Source organism: Phyllobates terribilis, unplaced genomic scaffold (genome assembly GCF_046119375.1).
Source record: "Phyllobates terribilis strain yellow unplaced genomic scaffold, ASM4611937v1 Scaffold_4__5_contigs__length_816908805, whole genome shotgun sequence".
In the NCBI taxonomy this organism is placed as follows: domain Eukaryota; kingdom Metazoa; phylum Chordata; class Amphibia; order Anura; family Dendrobatidae; genus Phyllobates; species Phyllobates terribilis.
The window spans coordinates 772,725,076-772,737,220 of NW_027362764.1; the positions used below are offsets into that span (position 1 = coordinate 772,725,076).

Here is a 12,145-nt window from a genome sequence, read left to right on the forward strand (position 1 = left end):
CGCTCAGCGCAGAGCGCAGGATAAATGTGCGCCGAGCAATACTGCGATCTTTGGGAGGCAGAATAAACAAATCTGCAGCAGGTGAAGAATTGGTTTTATTTATCTTTTACGCCATTCCTTGTGCAGTATAAAAGTGATTAGGCGACTTTATTCTTTGGGTCGGTGCGATTACAGCAATGCCAGATTCATATTGGGTTTTATGACTGACAGCTGTCACACACCAAAAGACGCTTTTTTTTGCAAAAACTAATGTTTACATCGCCATATTTTGAGAGCTATAATTTTTCCATATTTCGGCCGACAGTCATGTGACGGCTTGTTTTTTGAGGGACGAGTTGATATTTTTATTGGTACCATTTTCTGGCAAATTACATTTTTTGATCGCTTTCTATTCTGATTTTTGGGAGGCAGAATGAACAAAAACCAACAATTCAGGAATTTTTTGTTGTTGTTGTTATTGTTACTTGTGTGGTAAAATTGATAAGATAGCTTTATTCTTCGGGGTTAACAGCCAGGGGCGGCACTGACACCGCTCCTGGCTGTTTAGTGCCGGAGCTCAGCCACCAGCAGCACTGAGCTCCGGCACTGATCGGGCAGATTGACTGACCGATCGCAGTGATCTGGGTGCAGGAACCACCAGCATGGGTCCCTGCACCCCTTCTCGTGCTGCTCAGCTGTCACAGACAGTGTTTATACGCTGTGCCAGTTCAAAGCTATGACGGACACTGCACGGCAAGGAGCAGTAACTTACACCCGCTCATGCCTTGCCGTGTCCGTCAATGAGCGCTATGGGGTTAAGGGGAAACATGAAATGTTTTGGAGGGGCCGAGTCACAGCCAGACCTTAATCCAATTGAGAATCTGTGGTCAGACTTGAAGATTGCTGTTCACCAGAGGCAACCATCTAACCTGAAGGATCTGGAGCAGTTTTCTCTTGATGAATGGTGCACAAATCCCAGTGGTGAGATGTGGAAAGCTCATAGAGACTTATTCAGAGCCACTGCAGCTGTAATTGCCAGAAAAGGAGGCTCTACAAAGTACTGACTTTAGGGAGGGGAATCGTTATGTACAGTGAATTTTTCAGTTATTTTGTCCTATTTGTTGTTTGCTTCACAATAAGAAAACCAAATGTTCACAGTTGTAGGCATGTTCTTTACATGAACAGATGCAAATCCACAGTGAAATTCCAGGTTGTGAGATAGCAAAGCATGAAAAATGACAAGGGGGTGAATACTTTTGCAAGCCACTGTATAATAGTGCTGGCTAGAGTGTATACAGTAGTACCATAGTGTGAATACAAGTCAAGTCAAGTCAAAGTAGGAATATATTAGTGCCAACCATATTGTAAATACGATATTAACAGCCACAGTCTAAATAAGTAGTACCAGGCACAGTGTGTATACAGTAGTGCCATAGTGAGAACGCAGAAGTCCTCATCAAAACATAAATATAATAGTACCAGCGCCATTGTGTAAAAGCAATGCTAATAGCCAGTCTGGGTATAGTAGTGGACCAGCCACAGTGTGAATGCAATAATGCTCGCCAGTGTTTGTACACTGTATTAGCAAAATGTTAATAATGAGGCACTAATCAAATTCTGCCATAGAGCAAATACAATAGTGTCAGCCATAGTATGAATCTGATTGTACTAGCTATAGTCTAAAAATAATAGTGCAGCCATGTTGTAAAATATGATGATGCCAGTCAAGGTGTGCATATGGTATTGCCAGCTATAGGGTGAACATAGCAGTGCCAGCTAGAGTATGAATACAATAATGCCCAAGATGGAAGTCACAGGAAGAGTATGTATGTAATACTGAAGGTTATAGTGTAAAATACAACAGTACCAGCCATATTGTAATCACAATATTATCAGCTGCTGGTGAACACAATATTTACAGCTATAGACCTAATAAAATACTGCCCATTTTAATTAAAAATACAAAAGTGCCAGCCATAGTGTGAGTATAATAGTACCAGCCATAGTGTGAGTATAATAGTACCAGCCATAGTGTGAGTATAATAGTACCAGCCATAGTGTGAATATAATAGTACCAGCCATAGTGTGAGTATAATAGTGCCAGCCATAGTGTGAGTATAATAGTACCAGCCATAGTGTGAGTATAATAGTACCAGCCATAGTGTGAGTATAATAGTACCAGCCATAGTGTGAGTATAATAGTACCAGCCATAGTGTGAGTATAATAGTACCAGCCATAGTGTGAGTATAATAGTACCAGCCATAGTGTGAATATAATAGTACCAGCCATAGTGTGAATATAATAGTACCAGCCATAGTGTGAATATAATAGTACCAGCCATAGTGTGAATATAATAGTACCAGCCATAGTGTGTAGTGAGGTATAATAAAGTGCCTTAATCTTAATACAATAGTGCCAGCTATAATATGAATACAAAAGTGCCACTCAATGTGTGAACCCTGGAATGTCATCCTTAGGTGGAATACAATAGTGCAAGCTATACTGTAGAAAAAATAGTACCAACCACATAATGTGAACATGGGAGTGCCAGCCAGAGTGTGGATGTGATATTGACTGCTATAGTGTAAATACAATAGTGCCAGTAATTAGGTAGATACAAAATTGCCATAAATAATCTAAATACAGCAGTGCCAGCTAGAGTGTGAATACAATATCTACAGCGATAGTCCTAATGCAATAGTGCCAGCACATGGATGTATGAAACTCTCGGTCACGCTTCCTCATTTCTGCTCCAGATCACGCTATCTCACTACCGGTCTCCTCTCACTTCTAGAGACACCCAAGAATGCGGCACTGCTCACATTGGACCTTAGGTCCTTTCTTTATGCAGTCCAGGCCCTATCTGACGTTCTAAAGTCAGGGACACATGGCCGTATAAATCGCACTGAACGGACTGGCCGGCACCTCTCCTGACCTGAGCGCTACAGCATGATGCAGCTGTCAAGCTCAGGTCAGGACGAAGTTTACCATGTGATCCTCGGATGAGAAATACGGCATTGTGTCCCTGCCCTAACAGGAACTCTCTCTTGTATCTTCATCTTATCCCCTCCCACTCTGGGCTACTGCCAAATGCCAACCATTAACTCTAACTGTCCCTGCCAACTACCTGTTGCTGGGCAGAATACAGCCACAAACCTCAACAATGCAGATCACTCTTCACATTACACCATAAAACATTACACATGTTCTTCAAGGGGGAACATGGGCAGTATGTCCATCTCCTTACAGTGGTGCACTGCAACAATGATTGCAGCCCCTTTCACATACATTGACTGCTCATCAATTTACTAAATGACATTATAGGAAGCATCTGTAACTGAAGTGGGGGCATTAGTGGCTATAATTGAAAAGTAGATCTACTATGGCAAATCCTAGGTTACCTGTAGCTGGCACTATCCTGCTACTCTGGATGATACATGTCTGAAATGACTGTGTGATCTCAGGTCAGAACGTTATTCCTGGGAGCAGCACATACTGGGTGTGCCGGGGACAGTCATTTCCAGGGGAACCTCAGTAATTTTCTTTTAGGAATAGAAAAAGACAATATAAAAAAATTACATTAAGCACTGTGTCTGTGATGTAACATATTGCTAACAATTTTTTTCACAGCCACAATGGTTTTGCCTTTTTGTTAAGGTGACATAGAGGTGTATATTTATGTCTGTACATTACTAGCCAAGGACTGCCAGATCTGATCTTGCTGCCTTAATCCCCACAACAAGATAAACCTTTTTTGGGGTGCATATACCAGTCTAATATATTCAGTCCCTGCCCCAAATCTCATTCTCTGTATCTACTATTTTGCAGTTGGTGTTATCAACATTCTGCCAGAACTATATATGCTGGAAATTACTTTACCTCACTTCTCAGCATACATTGATCCTGTCTTGGTTCAATGGCTTGTCTTCCCTGAACTGAAAGCCTGCCTCCATTTTTTAATGCCTGTATGCAGTTTTACAGACAGGAGACCAAGGGCAGATAAACAAAGATCCGTCTCCATTTACTGTAGAGAGACAAGGACTCACCCCTGCTTCCTCTTCAAAGACAAGGACCTGCCCCTACTATCTGTAGAGAGACAAAGATCAACTCCCACTTCCTGTACACAGACAAGGACTCGCCCCCGCTTTCTGTCGAGAGACAAAGACTCGGCCCCGCTTTCTGTCGAGAGACAAAGACTCGCCCCCGCTTTCGGTAGAGACAAAGACTCGCCCCCGATTTCTGTAGAGAGACAAAGACTCGCCCTCACTTTCTGTAGAGAGACAAAGACTCGCCCCCGCTTTCTGTAGAGAGACAAAGACTCGCCCTATCTTTCTGTAGAGAGACAAAGACTCGCCCTCGCTTTCTGTAGAGAGACAAAGACTCGACCTCTCTTTCTGTAGAGAGACAAAGACTCGCCCTCGCTTTCTGTAGAGACAAAGGCTCGCCCTCGCTTTCTGTAGAGAGACAAAGACTCGCCCCCGCTTTCTGTTGAGAGACAAAGACTCGCCCCCCGCTTTCTGTAGAGAGACAAAGACTCGCCCTCTCTTTCTGTAGAGAGACAAAGACTCGCCCCCGCTTTCTGTCGAGAGGCAAAGACTCACCCCCGCTTTCTGTAGAGAGACAAAGACTCGCCCCCCGCTTTCCGTAGAGAGATAAAGACTCATCCTCGCTTTCTGTAGAGAGACAAAGACTCGCCCCTGCTTTCTGATGAGAGACAAAGACTCGCCCCCACTTTCTGTCGAGAGACAAAGACTTGCCCCCGCTTTCTGTTGAGAGACAAAGACTCGCCCCCGCTTTCTGTCGAGAGGCAAAGACTCGCCCCCGCTTTCTGTCGAGAGGCAAAGACTCGCCCCCGCTTTCTGTCAAGAGACAAAGACTCACCCCCGCTTTCTGTCAAGAGACAAAGACTCGCCCCCGCTTTCTGTCGAGAGACAAAGACTCGCCCCCGCTTTCTGTCGAGAGACAAAGACTCGCCTCCGCTTTCTGTCGAGAGACAAAGACTCGCTCCCGCTTTCTGTCGAGAGACAAAGACTCGCCCCCGCTTTCTGTCGAGAGACAAAAACTCACCCCCGCTTTCTGTTGAGAGACAAAAACTCGCCCTCGCTTTCTGTAGCAAAGACTTGCCCCCACTTTTTGTAGAGAGACATAGACTCGCCCTCGCTTTCTGTAGACAGACAAAGACTCACCCTCGCTATCTTGCCCTCACTTTCTGTCGAGAGACAAAGACTCGCTCCCGATTTCTGTAGAGAGACAAAGACTCACCCTCACTTTCTGTAGAGAGACAAAGACTCGCCTTTGCTTTCTGTAGAGAGACAAAGACTCACCCTCGCTTTCTGTAGAGAGACAAAGACACGCCCTCACTTTCTGTCTAGAGACAAAGACTCGCCCCCGCTTTCTGTAGAGAGACAAAGACTCACCCTCGCTTTCTTGCCCTCGCTTTATGTAGAGAGACAAAGATTCGCCCTCATTTTCTGTCTAGAGACAAAGACTCGCCCCCACTTTCTGTAGAGAGACAAAGACTCGCCCCCGCTTTCTGTAGAGAGACAAAGACTCGCCCCCACTTTCTGTAGAGAGACAAAGACTCGCCCTCGCTTTCTGTAGAGAGACAAAAACTCGCCCCCGCTTTCTGTAGAGAGACAAAGACTCGCCCTCTCTTTCTGTAGAGAGACAAAGACTCGCCCCCGCTTTCTGTAGAGAGAAAAAGACTCGCCCCCGCTTTCTGTAGAGTGCTAAAAATCTGATAGAAAAGCAAGGTAAGCAGATCTGTAGGATAAGGATACTAATTGCATGGAGACTTGTAGTGCTGTAAGATTTTATATAAGGCAATGACTAAGGACTGTGTCTGAAATGCGTATACTTTTTTCTATGGTGGTGGAAGCATGTTTTCTACATTGATTTTAATATTTCACAATAAAATGTGCTTTTAAAGGATCCATTTGTTGGAACCTCGCTTTTTACTAAAGATCTGCTCCCACTTCCTGTAGAGAGCGAAAAACTCTCCCTTACTTCCAGTAGAGATCAAAACCCTCGGCAACTTTCTGTAGACAAATTCCTACCCCCCCAATTCATGTAGAGAGACAAAGACTCGCCTCCACTTCCTGTAGAGAAATAAAAACTCGCGCCCACTTCCTTTAGATAAATAAGGACCCACCACCACTTCGTGTAGAAAGGCAAAGACCTGAATACAATTCCTTTAGAATGTTAAAGACCTGTCCACACTTCTTGTAGTGCAAGAAAGATCTATCCAAACTTCCTGTCGAGAGACATAGACCCACTCTCACTTCCTGTACAGAGCTAAGGACACACCCCTACTTCCTGTACAAAGACAGAGACCCACCATCTTTTCATGTAAACGCACCACCACTTCCTGTACTCCCCCTTTCTACTATGGGAAGTTCTTAATTGGGGGGTTTGACTGTCAAAAACCAACCGATACACTGAATGAAGGTACCACTGTTCTGAGATGTGGCTCCTTCTCTGCTTTTCCCTGCACAGCAGAGCTTCACTATTTTTGTTTTGGGGACTGTGGTGGTCTTGGTGGTCAGACCGTTGCAGATCAGAATGTTGTGGCATATCCTAACTTTTCATTAACCCAGACCATTGAATTCTAGGTTTCCTTTTTTCTTCACATTTTGCCAATCTACGGGAATTTTTCTTCTGGCAAATAATTCATTGAGGATCTTTTTGTGCCGCGACATTGTCCTACATGATCAACAAGTAAAGTCCGCAGCTGTTCTGTCACTACATCCTTTTGTTCAACGGAAGCAAAATATCCCAAAACAATTTGCGTTCTTGCCTTCCTTCTCTGCTTGCCTGGAAGGCGCTCAGAGCCTTAGGCGACGATCAGGCTTTCTAGATGCTAATGGATACAGATAGCAAGCTAATCAGCCTGGCTAGCTGCCTCATGCTGTTCGGGCAAATGAAACCACAGAGAAACAGATAAAAGTGGGGGGCGACATTTGCGCTTTGAGTTTGTTCCAAGGAGTACAAGAAGAATGAGATGCCCCGAGGCAGCTTCAGATGAGAGGGTTCCTCGTGTTAGATAGTAAAGAAAAAGTAGACAAAAATCTAAAAATTAAATAAATATATAGATATTACTTGATCTAAATAAAAAGTTGTTGTATCAGTTCTTCTAGAGGAAAATATAAGGCTGCAAAAAGTTAAAAATGTCCCTGTGGACCATAGTCTCCATTACCCTCTACAACTCCATCAGCTCTACTTACCCGCTGTCCTTCAAGTCCAGGAAGCCCAGGGCTTCCTTTGGGTCCCTCTGACCCCTAAAAGAAGAAGTTTTCAATAGTTAGGGTTCTGCAAGATGCTTTTTTTATTTCTTACTTTATCCTTATAGAAATAATAGTTTTAGTTACAGTGGTAGTAATAGCAGTAGAAACAGGAAGGCCACGTTCACACCACAGATTTTTCCTACAGAAATATCCAACTCAGATACATCAGAAGAATCTTTGGCTAGCCTTTAGATTTTCACTGCACATTTGAAGTCTCAAAATACCATAGTGCTAATCCATGTGTGGCTTCCCACTATGCTGAGGATGATGGTGAACTGTGATGTTACAGATCTCCTGTATATAGGTGTTATAAGTCATTGTACAGGAGGAGGAGGAGGTGAGCTGTGACATCACCTATTGTGAATGGTGGATCCTGTGTTATCTACTGTATATAGAGGTGTTATCAGTCATTGTACAGGAGGAGGAGGTGAGCTGTGATATCACCTAATGTTAATGGTGGATGCTGTGTTATCTACTGTATATAGAGGTGTTATCAGTCATTGTACAGGAGGAGGAGGTGAGCTGTGACATCACCTATTGTGAATGGTGGATTCTGTGTTATCTACTGTATATAGAGGGGTTATCAGTCATTGTACAGGAGGAGGAGGAGAGCTGTGATATCACATATTGTGAATGGTGGATCCTATGTTATATACTGTATATAGAGGTGTTATCAGTCATTGTACAGGAAGAGGAGGAGGAGAGCTGTGATATCACCTATTGTGAATGATGGATTCTGTGTTATCTACTGTATATAGAGGTGTTATCAGTCATTGTACAAAAGGAGGAGGAGCTGAGCTGTGACATCACCTATTGTGAATAGGGTATTCTGTATTATCTATTGTATACAGCGGGTACGGAAATGTGGCACCCCTGAGGGTTCGACCGCCACAGGGATGCTGCACTTCTCTAATGGAGCGTAGTGTTCCTCCTCTGAGGTAAGAACAGTGCGATGGTCAGGACCAAACCTCCACATCCAACACCACATTTCTCCACCAGAGGGGGCTAGAATGCACTAGGTGCTGCCCTCCTGGTTACAGGGAGACTGGGGAACCAAGAGTTAGGGGAACCATTTAGTGGGTGAGGGTGGAGGACTCACATTTTAGTGACACTTAAAAATTTCATATTTAATAAAAAGCCATTTTTGGTTGTGAGTCTTTGAACTGTGAATTACTGTGATCTCCCACCCTGAGGGTGGATCCTGTGTGGACCTGCAGCGGATGGAGACACGGCCCTCGAGCCTTGGGTCAAGGGGCAGGTTGTAGACAAAGAATGTCTCAACCCGGTCAAGGACCACGACCAAGAGGGCCCGGAGCTTAGGAGTGTAGCTCCACCGCAAATGGATCCTAGGGAGGATGCAGACGGAGCGGTATACGCCACCTGTCCTCGCCAACCTAATCTATTCAGAGGGATTCCGGCTGCAAGAGGGGTACCGGCCCCCGACACCCGACCTTGCAACTCCACGTCCTGGTCGGGAAAGCCCGGTAGGCCCTGAGGATCCCACCGGGTATTGGAAGGAGCAGAGCTGCCACCTGTGCCCTTTTTCTGAGAGGAGTTCAGAGGGAGACCCGGCCTATTTACACACACGGACAGGAAAGCACTCGGTCTGTAGTTTAGGAACACTCCGGTGCGGGGTCCTGATTGAACACTGGACTTACTCGGAGGTTGTCGGACCCCCTTCGTCTCTGGTGACCGCAGAACTCCGCGAGGAGCAGGGAGTCACCTTCCTTCTGCCATCTCTTATGTGAGTAAAGCCTTGGAAGTTCACCCCTATGGCCTCTGGACTCTTTATTCTGTTCTACACTGCACTACGCAGACTTTCTAGACTACTACCCCCGTCATCCTGTCCCTCTGCCCTGAGGCCCTGCTCCGCCTGTGGGGAGTAGTAACAAATGTCGGCTGCTATAACATCATGCCTCGGCGGACTGTCGCAGCGCTGGAGGCCTTCATCAGGTACCACAGGTGGCGTAGTCGTAACCAGCCACTCAATCCGGATAAGCCCATACCATCCTTTTTAATGTGACGGCCCTGGGCACGGAGCGGGTCCGGGACACGGCTGCACCCCATCTCTCCATCACAGGACCCGACTCTGAGTCCCCCATCTCCCAGGGTAAATAGGGGCTTCCGAGAAGAGGCGTCACAGAAAGAATTCAGACCCCTATAAATTTTTCATTTTGTTTCATTGCAGCCATTTGGTAAATTCTAAAAAGTTCATTTTTTTTCTCATTAAAGTACATTCTACGCCCCATCTTGACTGAAAAAAAACAGAAATGTAGAAATTTTTGCAAATTTATTAAAAAAGAAAAACTGAAATATCACACGGTCATAAGTATTCAGACCCTCATATTTAAGTCACATGCTGTCCATTTCCTTGTGTTCCTCCTTGAGATGGTTCTACTCCTTCATTGGAGTCCAGCTGTGTTTAATTAAACTGATAGGACTTGATTTGGAAAGGCACACACCTGTCTATATAAGACCTCACAGCTCACAGTGCATGTCAGACCAAATGAGAATCATGAGCTCAAAGGAACTGCCCAATGAGCTCAGAGACAGAATTGTGGCAAGGCACAGATCTGGCCAAGGTTATAAAATAATTTCTGCATTACTCACTATTCCTAAGAGCACAGTGGCCTCCATAATTCTTAAATGGAAGAAGTTTGGGACCACCAGAAGTCTTCCTAGACCTGGCCGTCCAGCCAAATTGAGCAATTGTGGGAGAAGAGCTTTAGTGAGAGAGGTAAAGAGGTAAAGAAGAACCCCAAGATCACTGTGGCTGAGCTCCAGAGATACAGTAGGGAGACGGGAGAAAGTTCCACAAAGTCAACTATCACTGCAGCCCTCCACCAGTCGGGCCTTTATTGCAGAGTTGCCTGACGGAAGCCTCTCCTTAGTGCAAGACATATGAAAGCCTGCATAGAATTTGCTCAAAAACACATGAAGGACTCCCAGACTATGAGAAATAAGATTCTCTGGTCTGATGAGACAAAGATAGAACTTTTTAGTGATAATTCTAGGCGGTATGTGTGGAGAAAATAAGGCACTGCTCCTCACCTGCCCAATACAGTCCCAACAGTGAAACATGGTGGCAGCATCATGCTATGGGGGTGTTTTTCAGCTGCAGGGACAGGACGTCTGGTTGCAATTGAATGAAACATGAATGCGGCCAAGTACAGAGATATCCTGGATGAAAACCTCTTCCAGAGTGCTCTGGACCTCAGACTTGGCTGAAGGTTCACCTTCCAACAAGACAATGACCCTAAGCACACAGCTAAAATAACAAAGGAGTGGCTTCAGAACAACTCTGTGACCATTCTTGACTGGCCCAGCCAGAGCCCTGACCTAAACCCAATTGAGCATCTCTGGAGAGACCGGAAAATGGCTGTCTACCAACGTTCACCATCCAACCTGACGGAACTGGAGAGGATCTGCAAGGAAGAATGGCAGAGGATCCCCAAATCCAGGTGTAAAAAACTTGTTGCATCATTCCCAAGAAGACTCATGGCTGTACTAGCTCAAAAGGGGGCTTCTACTCAATACTGAGCAAAGGGTCAGAATACTTATGACCATGTGATATTTCAGTTTTTCTTTTTTAATAAATTTGCAAAAATTTCTACATTTCTGTTTTTTTCCAGTCAAGATGGGGTGCAGAGTGTACTTTAATGAGAAAAAAAATGAACTTTTTAGAATTTACCAAATGGCTACAATGAAACAAAGAGTGAAAAATGTAAAGGGGTCTGAATACTTTCCATACCCACTGTACTTGAAGTGGTCATAGTAATAGATGCAGTCTTAAAGGGTGCATGTCACCAGGTCAGAAGTCTCCCATTTTTTCTCTTGTTTCATTCCCGCTGATCCCGTGATTATTCCAGTGCCCATTGGTTTTATATCCGCCTTACTGTTCCAGAGTTATTGACTTTTTTATTTAATGCTAAGTTTTATAGTGTTTACAAGGGGGCGTGGCTCATAGAGTAATTATGCAGAACATCTTAAAGACACACCCCTGAGGATCCTGTTAGCCACACCCCCTTACTAAAGATCATTAAAATGTGGCACTAAATAAGAGGCTTCTACACTTGGAACAGTATGGCAGATTTGTGTAAACTCCTCCCCATTGGGCATCACTATATTTGCAGTTTTAAAAAAAAAAGATGGAAAGTTCCTGTAAATTGGTAAGAATGTACAATAGTGGTAAGAGTCGTTACAGCCTCAGGCTAGGTTCACACACATTCAGCACTCTCCACTAAGCAAAATTTAGGGGTTTATGTCCCTGAAAAAGAGTATTCCAGTGGGAACAGCTAGAGAGCTGCGGTGGAGCCGCTCATTTCGTTGAGGCCAATGGGGTCACTTTGGAGAATGGCTTCTGTCTTGGCAGTATTAGTCTATATTAGACATGCACAAAAACATGGCAGACCCCGGGACTCAGTTGGGCCTCCGGTCGTATTCATATTTTTTAGGGATTTCAACAAAAACCCCAATATAGTGCTCAGCGGAGTAGTAGAGGCAGCTGTAACCTGGAGTAGTAATATCATTTTATGCTTTACTTACCGTTGGTCCGGGCTGTCCGACCAGACCTTGGGGACCACGGGGTCCAGGTAATCCCTGCAAGAAGAAACATCTCAGGTGTAATAAACATTACACTGACCAGATAGTAAAAGATCAAAGTAGCGTCATAATAAATTGTAAACCTGCAGACGAAAAATGAGTGTCAATACCAACTGAATAGAGTCTGTATAACAGTGCCACATTGTTATGGAGTTACGAAGGTGCTAGAACCTCACATCAGGGGTAGGGTCACCCAACACATTGGCAAAAAAATACTCCCCAAGTCCCTTCCACCAGTCTAGTATCAATCCCTATATTCCTCAAGTGCATGTATAGTATT

The 12,145-nt window shown here is 44.6% G+C and overlaps 1 protein-coding gene across 2 annotated transcripts in view; it reads right to left on the reverse strand.

Moving 5' to 3' along the window:
• Positions 1 to 12,145, reverse strand: part of COL22A1 (collagen type XXII alpha 1 chain) — a 519,049-nt gene that overhangs the window by 260,358 nt on the left and 246,546 nt on the right. For both annotated transcript variants that reach the window (XM_073679923.1, XM_073679924.1), the window contains 2 exons: positions 11,809 to 11,862; positions 7,204 to 7,257 (listed from right to left, as the gene is read on the reverse strand). In XM_073679923.1, the coding sequence (XP_073536024.1) occupies positions 7,204 to 7,257; positions 11,809 to 11,862 (108 nt within the window). The remainder of the gene's footprint in view (positions 1 to 7,203; positions 7,258 to 11,808; positions 11,863 to 12,145) is intronic.